This window comes from Schistocerca gregaria, chromosome 4, assembly GCF_023897955.1.
Source record: "Schistocerca gregaria isolate iqSchGreg1 chromosome 4, iqSchGreg1.2, whole genome shotgun sequence".
Taxonomy (NCBI): Eukaryota; Metazoa; Arthropoda; class Insecta; order Orthoptera; family Acrididae; genus Schistocerca; species Schistocerca gregaria.
Genome location: NC_064923.1, coordinates 316,990,088 through 317,006,773, shown reverse-complemented (window position 1 = coordinate 317,006,773; position 16,686 = coordinate 316,990,088). Strand labels below are relative to the sequence as shown.

At 40.2% G+C, this 16,686-nt stretch overlaps 1 protein-coding gene across 1 annotated transcript in view; it reads right to left on the bottom strand.

Annotated features, from left to right (window-relative positions):
* The window catches only part of LOC126267301 (vacuolar protein sorting-associated protein 26C), a 29,965-nt gene extending 19,278 nt beyond the window's left edge, over window positions 1–10,687 (bottom strand). The window contains exons 1-4 of the mRNA XM_049972375.1: window positions 10,476–10,687; window positions 10,246–10,389; window positions 8,002–8,232; window positions 7,446–7,604 (exon numbers count right to left, since the gene is read on the bottom strand). Coding sequence (XP_049828332.1) covers window positions 7,446–7,604; window positions 8,002–8,232; window positions 10,246–10,389; window positions 10,476–10,532 — 591 coding nt within the window. The 5' untranslated portion in view covers window positions 10,533–10,687. The remainder of the gene's footprint in view (window positions 1–7,445; window positions 7,605–8,001; window positions 8,233–10,245; window positions 10,390–10,475) is intronic.
* Window positions 10,688–16,686: the final 5,999 nt, after the last annotated feature.

Sequence of the window (16,686 nt, the reverse complement as noted above, 5' to 3'; positions counted from 1 at the left end):
ATGGAATAGTTCCACTCAAAAGTAATCACCACATGTGTTAAATATTTATCCCATTGATCTTTCTGTTTCATAGAATGTGGTTGGCTACTGAGAGATCCCCAACTGCACCCACTTCTGCACTTCTTCACTGATTGAAAATGACGTTCATGCATGTCTTACTTCAGATTGCCAAAAAGGGGGAAAGCACATGCTGAAAGATATCAGCTGTACAGAGGACGATGAAGTGTTCCCAAACAAATTGCTGAAGCACAGCCTTTGTTTCAGTGGCAATATGGGAGCTGGCATTATTGTGCAACAGGATGATTCCATGCAACAGCATTCCAACAGCCTAAGGGCAAAGGCAAAGCCAACAGTGGAAACATCCCACATCTCCCCTATCAAAGAAATCCAAAGCTACTCACACACATTCAGTTAAGGTCATGATGATGTTTTCGACTGCAGAGGGCCTCTGGTGTCAAGTTCCTCGAGCACAGAACGACAATCAATGCACAGTACTCTGAAGACACATTGCAGAAACTGCAACACTGCACATAGTCAAACCGCATGGGAATGCTCTTGCATGAAATCATCTCATTTCACGATAACACTTACCCCCACACTACCATTTGGACGAATGCTACACTTCAGCAATTTGGTTGGGAAACACTGCAACATCCTCCATTCAGCCCGGTTCCTTCACCATACGATTCTCACATCTTTCGCAACCTTAAGAAAGACATGCATATATGTTGGTTTCAGTCAAATGAGGAAGTGCAAGAATAGATTGCAGTTGGGGATCTGTCAGCAGCTGACCACATTCTATGAAACAGAAATTGGTTATTTCATCTGTTGTGGTGAGTTTCGATTTTCATTTGACTGCCCCTCATAACTCATCGGAAAGGTGTTCCACTGGATTCATGTGAAAGCTGTAGGCAGGCCAGTCCATTTCAAGAATGTTATTTTCCACAAACCATTGCCTCACAGATGCTGCTTTATAATACAGTACATTGTTACACTGATACAATCAATCATCAACTCCAAACTGTTTCTCTGCTGTAGACAGTGAAAAATGCTGTAAATGTGTTCATATCATACTGAATTTAGCATTTTCTTAAGTAGAATATGGAGACCATACACTAACCTTAAAAATGTCCCATATCATAACACGACCTCCTCTATAATTTAATAGTGACGTAATACACAATGGCAAGTAACGTTCTCCACCCATTATCCAAACTCGAACCCTCCCATCAGCAGGCTGCTTCAGACAGTAGTGCAACTCATCACTCTAAATCATTCATTTATCTTAATCCAGTGGCATTGCTCTTTACAGCAACTCAAGCATCACTTAGCATTGGCTACATAAATGTATGGCTTACGAGGAGCTGTTCGCCCACTGTACCCCCGTCTTTTTAACTCCCTACACACAGTCGCTGTGCTAACTGGACTGCAGGTAGCACTTTGGAACTCATGAGTGATTCCTTTTGCTGATTTCATAGTTACCCTCCACAATGCTCGACAGTCCCTGTTAATCAGTACATGAGGTCTGCTTGGCCTAGCTTTCGCTGTGGTTTTTCCTCCGTGTTTCAACTTCATAATCACATCTGCTTTGGAAGGTCTGAAGTTTCCCTGATGAGTATACTCAGTTGACAGCCAGCAACTAGTCAATCTTCAAAGTCTCTGAGCTCTCATGGCCAATCCATTTTCCTGTTACTGTTTCTCTACGGGCAACACAATACTTCCTGCCACATTTTACACTAGCAGGTCAGTGAATCATGATGTTTAGTTTTCAATTCTGTATTATACAGGAGTGTCCAGATAACTTTAATCAGATAATGTGTATTACATCTACATCTATACTTCACAAGCCACCTTGCCACATATTGCGGAGGGTACTTTGTGTCCACTGTCACTCACAAACTCCCTCCCCCCTCCTTTTCTGTTCCAGCAGTGAATAGTTCATGGGTAGAATGATTACCAATAAGCCTCTGTGTGGGCTTCAATATCTCTGATTTTATCTTTCTAGTCTTTTCACATGATATACAAAAAGAGGAAACAACGTATTTCCAGACTCTTCTAGGAGCATGCGCTCTCAGCACTTTAACACAAAACTACACTGTGATGCAGAATGCCACTCATGCAGCATCTGTCACTAGTTGATCATCTCTGTGATGCTACGTGCTTACTAAATGAACTCTCTGGATCATATATATTTCCTCTATCAATTCTATCTGGCCTGGATTCCATACTGATGAGCAATATTCAAGTACTGATTGAACAAGGGTTTTGCAAGCTACCTCCTTTGTTGATGGATTACATTTCCCAAAGATTCTTCCACTGAATCTCAGTCTGCCATCAGCCTTCCCAGTGATTAGATATATGTGGTTGCTCCACTTTGAATTTCTCTGTACACATACACCTACATATTTTATGGAATTTACTGCTTCCAAAGGTTGTTCTGCAATCACATAATCATACAATAACAACATTGTACAACTCATTAAGTCTTATACAACAGCAATGCAGGTAACACCTCAGTTACGTTCTGTGGTTGAGAATAAGTACGTATAATCCTTTGCTAGTAGTGGAGTAAGTGAATTAACTAAATACTATAACAATCACAGCTTCAAGATAAATATCACCAAATCTCAGTTACTGATAATTAAAATAGGCAGTTCTCGTCACACCTATGTGAATAACATATGTAACATCTTGTAACAGAAACTGACAGCTGTAAATTTGTGGGTGTGTACGGTGATGAAAACATGTGGTGGTTAAACCACATTAATTCTGTTATGCAGAACAGTCAATAGTGGCTTACATCTCCTTAGCCAGCTTGCAAAGATAATGCACAGCCAAACATTGCAAACTGTATACTATGGAACAATTTACTTCTGTCTTCACTAGGGGATTGAGTTATGGGTCTATGCAGCTGATGTTCACTTAACGAGAGTGTGACAGGAGAGGGTAATAAGTCTCATACACAGCAACAACTCATCAATAGTAGAGGCAACATACAGTCACTGGCACCAGTGAATTCATGCACCGCGGAGGAAGCAGAGACTGCTTAAAAGAGTGTTCGGGTGCAGCTCTAGTGAACTTATAATCCTAGAGCAGATTGGTGGAGGTGGGTATGGGGTAGGTGGCTAATGGATGTTGATGACAGGAGGATCATAGGGACATAGGATGTGTTTCAAGGACAACTCCCATCTACTTAGAAAACCTGGTGTTGATGGGAGGGGGATGGGGTGGGAGGTGGGGAGGGGTGGAGTGAAGGATCCAGATGCCATGGGTTGTGAAGCAACCAATGTAATCAAGCATATTATGTTCAGCAGCATGTTCTACCAGCAGGTCGTAAACACTCTGCTCCTGACTAATGTTCGGTGATGACCATTCATTTGGCTGGATAGCTGGTTGATAGTCATACCCAGATAGAACACTACGCAGAAATTGCAGAAGAGCTTATATAAGACATGGCTGCTTTCACAGGTGGACTGCCTCTAATGGGATACAATAAGTCTGCATCTGAATTGGAGTAAGATGTGCTAGCTGAGATATGACCCATATGGCAAATTGCTGGGAGCGAGTGTGGCATAGAGATGGACCAAGGTATTGTGCAGGTACCATGGGCAGTGGAATAGCATTTGAGATATGGTGGGAAGTGTTGTGGGTAGAATGATTCTCATTTCCAGGCGCAAGAACCTGTACCTCTACCGTGCCCCAGGCGCCTAACTTTACTCATTCTCTTGCCCTATCTCCTCTCCCTCTATTCAGTCACCCCCTGTCAATCTTATTGTCAGTGTGTGCTGCACGAACACACAGGTGTTGATGCCCATGTGTCAGATTCCTATCCCAGCAAATGCTGCCTCTCCCTCACTTATTCATATCCTATAAATTGTTTACATTTTGCCATAACTTCCCATTAAAATTCTTTTACCTGCAATAAGAAATGGAGAATCATATCATGAAGAGTTTGTGCAACACAAATACTTTAATCTTTATACACATTTAAATTAATTATATTTTTATAGGTCAATAATCTGAATTCGCCAATTTCAGTGGGTACATGATTACAACACCACGAAAATAAAAATCTTTCAGCACAGGACAAAATTAAAAACAATGGCATGAAGCCCATACATCAATGATTTGACTTGGTTTGACAAACTACTAAACTACCAAAGAACATGCAAAGGGAATGATTTTAACAAAAAATAAAAACTTTTCTAATAGAAAAATATTTGTACTCATTCAAGAAATTTCAGGAAGCTGTTTATGACACAAACCAGTGGCATATCACTGTATAGTAATAAGAGTGTAAAATAGATACAAGATACAACCACTGTTTTATGTAACATATTATGCAACCAAATAAAATAGAAAGAAACTTCCACATGGGAAAAATATATTAAAAACAAAGATTCCAAGACTTACCAAGCGGGACAGCGCCGATAGACAGGCACAATAAAATAACACACAAACACACACACAAAATTTCTAGCTTTCGCAACCAACAGTTGCTTCTTCAGGAAAGAGGGAAGGAGAGGGAAAGATGAAAGGATGTGGGTTTTAAGGGAGAGGAGACTTAGCTTAGGGGGAAAAAAGGATAGGTATATACTCGCACTAGCATGTGCGAGCGCGCGCGCGCGCGCGCGCACACACACACACACACACACACACACACACACACACACACACACACACACAAACACACACACACGATATATTGAAGGGCTGTCCACTCATGCGAATGGACAGTTTGTTGCTGGTCATTCCCACATACAAAGCGTCACAGTGTAGGCAGGTCAGTTGGTAAATCACGTGGGTGCTTTCACACGTGGCTCTGCCTTTGATCGTGTACACCTTCAGGGGTTACAGGACTGGAGTAGGTGGTGGTGGGAGGGTGCATAGGACAGGTTTTACACCGGGGGCGGTTACAAGGGTAGGAGCCAGAGGGTAGGGAAGGTGGTTTGGGGATTTCGTAGGGATGAACCAAGAGGTTACGAAGGTTAGGTGGACGGCGGAAAGACACTCTTGGTGGAGTGGGGAGGATTTCCTGAAGGATGGATCTCATTTCGGGGCAGGATTTTAGGAAGTCGTATACCTGCTGGAGAGCCACATTCAGAGTCTGATCCAGTCCCGGGAAGTATCCTGTCACAAGTGGGGCACTTTTGGGGGTCTTCTGTGAGAGGTTCTGGGTTTGAGGGGATGAGGAAGTGGCTCTGGTTATTTGCTTCTGTACCAGGTCGGGAGGGTAGTCGTAGGATGCGAAAGCTGTTTTCAGGTTGTTGGTGTAATGGTTCAGGGATTCAGGACTGGAGCAGATTTGTTTGCCACGAAGGCCTAGACTGTAGGGAAGGGACCGTCTGACATGGAATGGGTGGCAGCTGTCATAATGGAAGTACTATTGCTTGTTGGTGGGTTTGATATGGACGGATGTGTGAAGCTGGCCATTGGACAGATGGAGGTCAACGTCAAGGAAAGTGGCATGGGATTTGGAGTAGGACCAGGTGAATCTGATGGAACCAAAGGAGTTGAGGTTGGAGAGGAAATTCTGGAGTTGTTCTTCACTGTGAGTCCAGATCATGAAGATGTCATCAATAAATCAGTACCAAACTTTGGGTTGGCAGGCTTGGGTAACCAAGAAGGCTTCCTCTAAGCGACCCATAAATAAGTTGGCATATGAGGGGGCTATCCTGGTACCCATGGCTCTTTCCTTTAATTGTTGGTATATCTGGCCTTCAAAAGTGAAGAAGTTATGGGTCAGGATGAAGCTGGCTAAGGTGATGAGGAAAGAGGTTTTAGGTAGGGTGGCAGGTGATCGGCGTGAAAGGAAGTGCTCCATTGCAGCGAGGCCCTGGATGTGCGGGATATTTGTGTATAGGGAAGTGGCATCAATGGTTACGAGGATGGTTTCCGGGGGTAACAGACTGGGTAAGGATTCCAGGCGTTTGAGAAAGTGGTTGGTGTCTTTGATGAAGGATGTGAGACTGCATGTAATGGATTGAAGGTGTTGATCTACGTGGGCAGAGATACGTTCTGTGGGGGCTTGGTAACCAGCTACAATGGGGCGGCCAGGATGTTTGGGTTTGTGAATTTTAGGAAGTAGGTAGAAGGTAGGAGTGCGAGGTGTCGCTGGGGTCAGGAGTTTGATGGAGTCAGGTGAAAGGTTTTGTAGGGGGCCTTAGGTTCTGAGGATTCCTTGAAGCTCCGCCTGGACATCAAGAATGGGATTACCTAGGCAAACTTTGTATGTAGAGTTGTCTGAAAGCTGACGCAGTCCCTCAGCCACATACTCCCGATGATCAAGTACCACGGTCCTGGAACCCTTGTCAGCTGGAAGAATGATGATGGATCGGTCAGCTTTCAGATCACTGATAGCCTGGGCTTCAGCTGTGGTGATGTTGGGAGTAGGATTAAGGTTTTTCAAGAAAGACTGAGAGGCAAGGCTGGAAGTGAGAAATTCCTAGAAGGTTTGGAGAGGGTGATTTTGAGGAAGAGGAGGTGGGTCCCACTTTGATGGAGGACGGAACTGTTCCAGGCTACCATGTGTAATTGTTGTAACACTGTTATTTTTTTACATTTGCAACAGCCACCATTTAGATAATATGAAGAAAATGTAAATAATTAAATGTTGCAGAATTCATCACAATGGTGAGAAGTTAGTATGGATGGTGTGGAGACAAGTGGGAAGACAGTTCACGTATCCCAAATCTGGAAAGTCTTAATGTGTCAAGAGTTGCAGTAAATTATTTTCTGTATAAATAAAAAATTTAATAAAAAAGAAGAGAAAGGAAGATTAAGGGATCCAGGAGGACTATTTAAAATGATTCATCAGTTTTTACTAGTTATGTATTATTAACGGTTGCTGTGATGTCACCTTTTGGCAAGCATATTCAGTTTTGTTGTTAATTTGTGAGGCCAACAAATGTGAAAGCAAAAAGTCATGTTGTGGTGACAGGCTAATTTGTAGCTTCACCCGATGTCTGAGTTTGGTTGGAAGGTAATGGTTTGGTTGAGAGTTGGTGAAACCAGCTAATGTGTGGGGGAAAAAACCCTATATGTGATGACAGACTGGTCTGGAGATTAGACCGTTAACAGCATTTGTCACATATTTCCTATGTCACTGGTCAAAGTTAATGACATGTATCGAATACTGATGACAGTGTCATTAGAGTCAGACTCATTGTCCAGGAGAAGTTCACACATACTCAAGAATGAACTCATTAAATTATTTCACTTGCAACTATTTACATAAGAAATGCCTGCTTGCCTCTGCCAAGCTAACGATGGTAGTCAATGAAAGACAGCAGAAACGAATATTAAGAATGGTAAAAGAAACCACACACATTTCTTTCGCATTACTTACTTATCTGGCAGTATAGTGACTAATATGGCACTGTATATACAGGACTATCAAAGTAAACACCTTAAATCTGTCTTCTTCTTTCATATGCAAGAATTACCTCTCCAGTGAATGGTTTTGTGATGCAACACATGGTGGAGTCAAGATGTCCTGATACCAGAAACCTTGGAATTCGACCTTTGTCTTTAATATTTTGTAGAGACTCAGGGGTGATAGTGAATTTCACAGGATGGGGCACAGCTTTTTCAGACGAATTTGGCTGTAAATAATAAAAAGACTGTTACAATGAAGGAAACATTACATAAATGCTATCATTTTTCTAGAGATATATACATAAAACATATTAATGCACATTAACAAAGCTCTTACGTGATTTGCTGAAGTTAATTACCACAAGCAGAAAGACAGAGAGCATCTATAAAAACATTGTTATTAGTAGTAGCTACATACAAAGTACAGTGCATTTGTAGAAATTCCCATACTTACTTCTCTCAAAAAAAGGCTTAATATTTTTATCCCCATAGGTTACTTATGTGTGTGCTCTGAGGCGAGAGAAATGCACGCAAGAAACTATATCTACTTTCAAAAAAAAATCTTCTACAACAGCATATTTCATAAATGTTCACTTTTGTCACAAAAAGAAAAAGAGATAGTACCTTATACTCCACAATAAATTCAGCAACCTTGATGAGATCTTTGGCTAAAAAGTTTCTCTTAATTTCACATCTCAGAAGGTACTGAATATTCACAAAAACACCATGGTATGTCTCATAAAGTGTCCTGTTGCCTTTAGGAACCAAAGGAAATTCAAATGGGATTTCAGTCTTCCCAGCAGGAATCTTTCCTGTTGGAGAAACTTCTAGGACACAAGAGACTAGCTGTATAGGCTGAAATGCAATACCAACAAATAAAGTATAATAATTCAACATAAACACATATGATGAAATGCAGATATAGCTTCAAATCTAATAATTAAAAGTAAATAATCTTCTGACAATATTTATGAGTCTTAGTTGAGTGTGTCCTGAGAAAATGGATTCCTGTGACAAAGAACTGGGGAGATACGTTAAAGAGGATGGGTTAGTAAGCAGCATGCAGTACATTTGTGGAAAGAAATGGGAACTTGTTAGAGACAATATTTTTGTGTGTTATGACTTGTCTTGTCATCAGTTCACAGTCAAAGTTATGCAGTGGATCACCTTGCATTTTATGTACAACATATTTACTTAAATATGTATCAAAATACTTGTAGGAAGCTTCTGCATTATGTAATATAGTTTCTCTAAAGTAACTGTATAGTTCTTGTTTTTATAATGAAAAGTAAAATATGGCAAAGTGTGCTAATTATGCTGCTAACGTATCATCAGGCAACACAACAAATCCATATGCTACCACCTATTTATTTTGCACTCACGTTCATTGGTATCATTAACCCACAACCAAATAATCACAGTCCAATGTAGATATTCAGCCTAGCTACAGATGAGTTACCAAAACCAAGATTAAGGGGAAGGTAGTGGGGGGGAGACACTCCACTAACATGCTTTAGCCCCATCCACTGGCTAATATTTCGCTGGAGTCCTCATTTTAACTCTTCAGTAGCTGAATCACGTCATATGTAGGCTACTTGCACCAAGTTTATTTCACTTTTATTTCCATAAAGCATTAGTGGTCTGAAAATAAATGAATAATACAAGTTGTTGGGTGCCTGTAATAAAGCAGCTGGAGTCCACAGTAAAATATTTTGAACGAAAACAATTAGAATTTATGTTCAAATGCTTAGGAATTCCTAAGGAACCAAACTGTTGAGGGCATCAGTCCCTAGACTTACACACTACTTAAATTAGCTTAAACTAACTTATGCTAAGAACAACGCACATACCCATGCCCGGAGGAGGACTCAAACATCTGGTGGGAGGGGCCGCACAATCCCTGACACAGTGCCTCAAACCGCATGGACACTCCGCACAGAAGTTAGAATTTATAAAAATCTTACACATTGCATGTTTAAAATCAGGCCATTGAACTTCATATTGCTGCCCTATTCTTAACTTTAAAAAAATTATTGACCAGTCACCCTATAAACAGTCAAACTGCTAACCTAAAATCCAGACTGGTGTCCGGACAATAAGCACAATCCGAAAAAGCATACCACACTCGACTTTCTATCAGCACAAATAAAAGTAAGATTCCCTTTATATTCGTAGTTGGGCCCTTTGCAGCATGCAAAACTCATTCAATAAAAATGTGGTACACTGAAATGAAACATAGTCATTGGCAAAATAAATCTGTTGATCGGCTACACAGAGGAGGGAAAAAATGCAGAGGGCAACATCTGGGTTAGTTTGCGATACCAGAAGGCTGGGGGGGGGGGGGGGGGGGGAGGTGCAGAATATGTATAAATGTGTCAACTGAACCTACCGATACTGGAACTCTGGCACGTTCCATAAAATAATGATGATGTGGCGTATGGCGTCATATACGCAAGTAAATAGCGAACACAACACTGACATTGTTTCTCTTGCGTCTCTCTCTTAGCTCTTGCATTTAAGGTTGTTGTGCCAAACTAGTCTGTATGATAGCCCGAGATCTAAGTTTGGTGGAAGGTGCCAATTTCAAAGTCAACAATTGGGAATACGAAAGCTTAGATGTGGCGACATACTTATCTGTCGCGTAAACTGAAGTTTGGTTTAATTTAAAAGTTGGTAGCTTGGTAGCTATACTATTTCGAACGCTTCTTTTAATCAATGAAATTAATTATCTTGGCCTCTTTATAAATTCCGCAGAAACACGCGGTTCAATTAAACTAAACAGTGTTTCGAATTGCTCCACCCAATTGTCAACATCTACAACTGATCGAACCATCTTCAATATAACTATATACGCTTCTGCCTAAATACCTTAACAGAATTATAAAACGCTTCAAATATTCCAACATTCTTGGCGCTGAGTTGCAGGTTGACAGTTCCTTCCATCGCCAGAGTGATTCCATCATGTTTGATGTCAGACGTTGACTGAATGAAAATAACGCCGGTAATTTTCTCCTATGGAAAAACGGAGATAAATACAGAAACGAATTGTTTGGGTTGCGGACAACATAAACACAAAGAAGTTCAGAACTACAACATACTCCTTCGTGATAAACTTTATTTGCTTTTTTCAATTTGATATCTAGATTTGTTGACATTTTCCTACATAACCTCTCACGCAACTTCACACTGTTGACAGACTAGCATTACCAAAGATCACGGGTACAGACATAACACATCTACATCCATTCTTGACCAATTAAGGAAGTGTCTCGAGCCTTGCTACGTTCCGGTTTGTGGCCCGGAAAGTGGCATCACGAGTCTAGCTGCTGTAAACGCCTGGCTGAAATAACAAATGAATTGCTGACATGGGACTATGCTGAGTGGAATATGATTGTACATTCGTAGCTATAAAATTTGAGCACTTTGTCTGATTTTTATGTCTCAGTTACCCAGAATAATCTGTGGAGCAAAATATAGGGAATCTTGTAGCAACTTGTTTCCAAAAACAGAGGTATTAACTGTTATAAACACATACATTCTAAAAGCCATATTTCTTGTGAAAAGACTGCACCCAAACACTTATTCAGATTTCCACCAGTACAATACTAGAAATAAAGAAAGATTTTACATTGGCAGCCACAGAACAGCAATTTACGAAAAGGGGCCTCAGTACGCAGGTAAAAAATTAGCTAATGCACTGCCTAGTGCAGTCATGGCTCTTCCTACAGTTAAACTGAAACATCAGCTTAAGAAATTTTTAGTGAAACATCCTTTCTACGCATTTGAAGAGTACCATACTTATATGAAGAACAACAAATGCTTTGTGAAATTATGTGAATATAAATCAGTTAACATCTTATTGTAATTTTGTTGTAAATTAATGACGTATTCAGAAGAATGTGTCTTGTGTATTGTACAAATAACTTTACTCATTACTGTTTCTTTGTACATGTGCAGTGTACCATTCGATGTTGAATAAAGCTATTATTATTATTATTATTATTATTATTATTATTGCATATGCATTAAACAGATTAGCGAATGTACTAAAATGACTGATGGCTACTGAGGGGGAAAATATAGCGCTAATTACAATACAGTTGTGCTTAAGAACTTTCGTCTGACAGAAGGAAACCGTTTGATGGACACACTGGTAATCATTTGATTGAATGTACGTGGTCAAGTCAATCATCACTGTATGTTAATGAGAAATGTATTACTGTGTTGAAGCTTATCGTAAAATTAATACAAAACCATACCATATGCTACTGGCACATTTGAGATTACTTTACATTTATACTGATATTTCAAATGTAAATATTACGCTAAGTCCAGAAATTACTTTAATGTTGTACAGTTATTTGTTTAAACCAAGTAAAAAACTCTCAAAATTTCTCTGTTACCGATGGCTGTAAGCCGCTTCATCCTCGTATGTTTCTTGTTGTCTGTATAACCGGTATAGGTTAACTGACATCTCGATCTCAGTGAAATCAAAACTATTAAAATTTATTCAAACTAAAAGTGAAATCAAGATTGCTGTCATACATTGGGTAATGTCTGTGTAAATCACATCTTTGTGATAATCAGTCACGCACCTTTTGTTTCCTTTCAAAATAAGGCATTTTTCTTACCGAGCAATGGTAATACAAGGTTAATGTCGTAAATTACTGAAACTATTACTATATAATTCAGGCACGTATCTAATATTCCTTTGATAAGTCTGATTGTTTCCTTTTTCACAAGAATGGTGTTAGTGTACAGTAGAGTTTCCATAGAGACTAATAAAAAGAATAAAATGTTAACAGAAGAAAGTGTAGCATACAAGCAACATTTGGTTCTTGCTGTGTGAAAGATGAAACCACTTTCAGTAGCTTGCTATATGCCTGCTGAGTAGGCCCACGCCTACATGTCAGTGTGAGATCTAGGTGTATGACTAGCTATCTAGCTGAGCATTAGTTATTAACTACATGACTGAGTTTGTGATGAAAAATATAAAAAGCATCAACTTCACTGTTATTTATAATATAGATGTCCCCTGAAAAACAATTAAGAGTACATATTATGCCTACTGTCTTTGCCACCTTCAATACGGGTTCATATTCTATGGTAATTTGGCATTGGCAAAGCGAGTTTCCAGAATAAAAAGGCCATTAGAATAAAAAATAATGTCAACCTAGAGACTCCTGTAACCCCTGTTTAAGAGTTAAGCTATCCAACCTCTACCATATGTATACACAATGAAGACCCTTTTCTTTTTTTTTTAAAAAAAAAGCTAAAGTATGGACAGGTCATAGCAGGCTGTTTAAACAGTGACAGTCATCATGATGACAATGTTCTTTTCTTGATCTTCAGTCTGAAGACTGGTTGGACGTATTTACATCTTTAATTGCATAAACTATGCAGAAAATAAATTCCAACATCAAATGTAAAACAGAAACAAAAATAACAGAGAAACCAAGCAAAATGAGAATAAGCAAGGATATGAGACTAGGTAAACACAGCACACGTCTAGCAGCTACTTTCAGAATGGTAAAACATGCACAGCAGGCGTTCACTTAAACTATATGAGTAGAATCATGAGATGTCAGAGTCTGGTCTCTACTTCTGCAGTACAGATGGGCAAAACGGTTATTTTGGACTATGAGTTATCGCGATTACAGCTATTTATTTATATCAGTTACTTTTAATAAGTTACTTATAACTGTCAGTTATTTTTACTGTCGAATTTCCAAGTGGGGATATCGTTAAAGAAGTAAGCAGGTGGAATCTGTCAGTTAGTTTATCAGTATAGCCGGCCGCGGTGGTCTAGCGGTTCCAGGCACTCAGTCCGGAACTACGAGACTGCTACGGTCACAGGTTCGAATCCTTCCTCGGGCATGGATGTGTGTGATGTTCTTAGGTTAGTTAGGTTTAAGTAGTTCTAAGTTCTAGGGGACTGATGACTACAGATGTTAAGTCCCATAGTGCTCAGAGCCATTTGAATCATTTTATCAGTATAATTAAAACTGCAGATATTGTGAACTGGTAGGAATGTTGGCTGAATCATATTATAGCCTTAGCTAATTAACTGTCCATTCTATCTCAGTTTATGTTCTGAGGGTTAAAAGCATATCATTTCCCAATTATACAGGGTGATTCAAAAATGCATGTAAATATTTTAAGGGTGTATTTGTGAGGTAAATATAAGACAAAAATGTTCTATACAATTTTTGCTATACTTGGCTTATTACAGAGTTATGAACAAAACATGATAATACATTCAATACAACGTAAAGTATTTACTTCCCAGAGTTCACAGTTTAATTACAGTGCATTTGGACTAAAAACGCAAACTGGTAAATAAACGTGACGTAACAAACTGAAACAATTCCTCGCGAATACTGTATTACTTTAGTTCCTGTTGATTGAACTAAATCAATGCAAAATACCTAAGGAAAATACGTGAAGAATTTACAGACTGTACTGTACTGTATTTGCACAAATCTTAATGCAATGCATGTTCAAAATGCTGTCCCTGAACTTGCAGACAGACCCGTGCTCGTCGCCGCAATGATCTCTGTACATTACACATTCCGTTCAACTCTCCACGAATAATTTCACAACCACCTTCAATTCTTTGTTGTAGCACTTCTCTGTTCGGTACTGCAGAAGAATACACCAATGTCTTTAGTCGGCCCCATAAATAAAAGTCTAAAGGGTTCAGGTCAGGTGATCTGGCTGGCCAAGCAATTGGTCCTCCGCGACCTATCCATCGATGTGGATACGCATCATTGAGGTACGCCCTCACGTTGCGGCTGTAATGGGCAGGAGCACCATCGTGCATAAACCACAAGGTGGCTCGTGTTGCAAGAGGGACATCCTGTAACAATCCAGGCAATTCCCCCTCCAAAAATTCGCGGTAAGCATGCCCAGTCAGCCTTGGAGGTAGAACATGAGGTCCGAGTAAGTCATTCCCCACAACACCACACCAAATGTTTATGGAGAATTGATGTTGATATCCACGCACAATTCTCGCGCCAGGATTCTCGACAGGCCACTGGTGCATATTATGCGAATTGATTACACCCGCATGAGTAAACATGGCCTCATCTGTGAATAATATCCGCCGAATGAACATTGGATCATTCAAATGACGCTCTTGTAACCACTGGCAGAATTGCTGACGGCGAGGATAGTCTGCAGGTGTCAATTCGTGCACTTTGTGCAGGTGAAATGGATGCAACTGTTGTCTCCGAAGCAGCCGCCATACAGTAGATTGTGGAAGTCGTACAGCTGCACTAATTTGTCTCGTACTGATGGCTGGATCTTGGTCTACCAGGTCCAAAACATGTTCCTCGACGTTCACTGCATGCTCAAGTGGTCGACCTGAATGTGGCCCAGGACGAATGCCATACTCCCGCATACGTCTGTCCACAGATACAAACGTCTGATGACTTGGTAACCGTCGTCTTGGAAACAGCTCACTGTACCTTCGTCTTGCTGCAAGTGCGTTTCCATCTGCTGCACCATACACAAGGTGCATATCAGCATACTCACTGTTTGAGTACATCATGTGCACGAGACCTGTAGCCTTCCGACGATGAATGAACGACAGGAAGTACGTTTCCGTTACCAACAACATCAGCGCCATCTTCTGTACAGTAGGAGTAAACAGCAATTGCAAACACAAACAAACACTATTCATGCAGTTTCGAATCAACTGTTGGGAGATACGTATGTGCATTACGTACCAGAATATGGCATCCTGCTGCTTGCACTGACGTCGTTTTGATACGGACATGACTTTCGTATTTTAATGATAACTCTGGAATTAAACGTTTATGGAAATACATTTATAGAACATTTTTGTCTTATATTTACCTCACAAATACACCCTTAAAATATTTACATGCATTTCTGAATCACCCTGTATAAAGGCTATTAGTCGCTATTAGGAATCTGAAGTAACATTCTCACTTATTGTGGGTACATGGATGACACCTTCGAGTAGCAAATGGCAATGAGGAAACGATTAAAGTGATGGCTGTGAAATTTAACAGTATGCACCCCAACATAGAATTTGTGGTTGAGCACGAAGTTGAACAAGCTATAAATTTTCTCGATTTATCTGTAAATAGGTCCACTGATAAACTGACACTGCCATTTTTAGAAAGCCAACGTTTACAGACAATATTATACCAGTGGATTAATGCCACCGAAAAGTGCATAAATTAATCTATTTTCAGGCCATGCTAAATATGTTAAAAAAGTTGCCCTTAAATGAGAATGACATTGAAAAATATCTGAATAGTTTAGAACAGATATATAGGTCGAATGGTTATATAGTAAAAAAGTTAAGTCTCTGTACAGCAAACTTATAAACAACAGAAGCAGTCTGGAGGCAAAAACACAGCAAAAAGTAAGGAGGTAATTTCATATAAAGCAATAAAAAAGTACAGTGCAAGACCGAGCACAGAGACAGATTGTTGCTTGATGCCACTAAATACAGTGCGGCGCTCTGCTTCGAACTGTCACACGCCTCTCCCCCCCCCCCCCCCTCCACCTTCCTCAAAGTTGATTCTGCATTGAAGAGGTAAAGTTTTCATTATCTTTGGGGGAAACTGACGTGATAACGTGGAGAATGTCAATCGCTGAATGGTTTCCACCTTGAGTGCTATACTGGTCTGGTTTTCAGAGTAGGAAGTCAGAGGGTCAGCTAAAACACTAAGCCAAATACTGCACCTGAATAGCCATACACACATCTGTGATCCAGTAAATGGAGGGTCCAGCTATATCAGGCTACCTAATGATATAGCTGATAAGCAGGCATCTATTAATGTCCAAAATAAAACCGATCAGGTTTGTTTTGCATGGTCAGTCCTGGTTTTGCGAAAGAAATATTAAACAGAATCCATAGTTCACATCTCAGTACAGTCATAAGCGTTATAACTCTCATGTTATTGAGTTCCCCATCAAGATCCAGACTGTACCTAAATTTGAGGTGCAGAATACTGGAATATCGGTTCATGTTTATGGCCTGGAGAAGAAACACAAGTCAGGTGAGCAGGACAAGCAAGTTGTCGTTAACCCTCTCCATTTCTCAAAATTTGCCAGGCCACGTGGAGTGGCTGTGCAGTTTGAGGCGTCATGTCACGGATTGCATGGCCCCTCCCACCAGAGTTTAGAGTCCTTCCTCGAGCATGGGTGTGTATTGTTCTTAGCGTAAGTTAGTTTAAGTAATGTGTAAGTCCAGGGGCTGATGACCTCAGCAGTTTGGTCCCTCAGGAATTCACATACATTTGAACATTGTTTAAAACTTGTCAGTGAGTG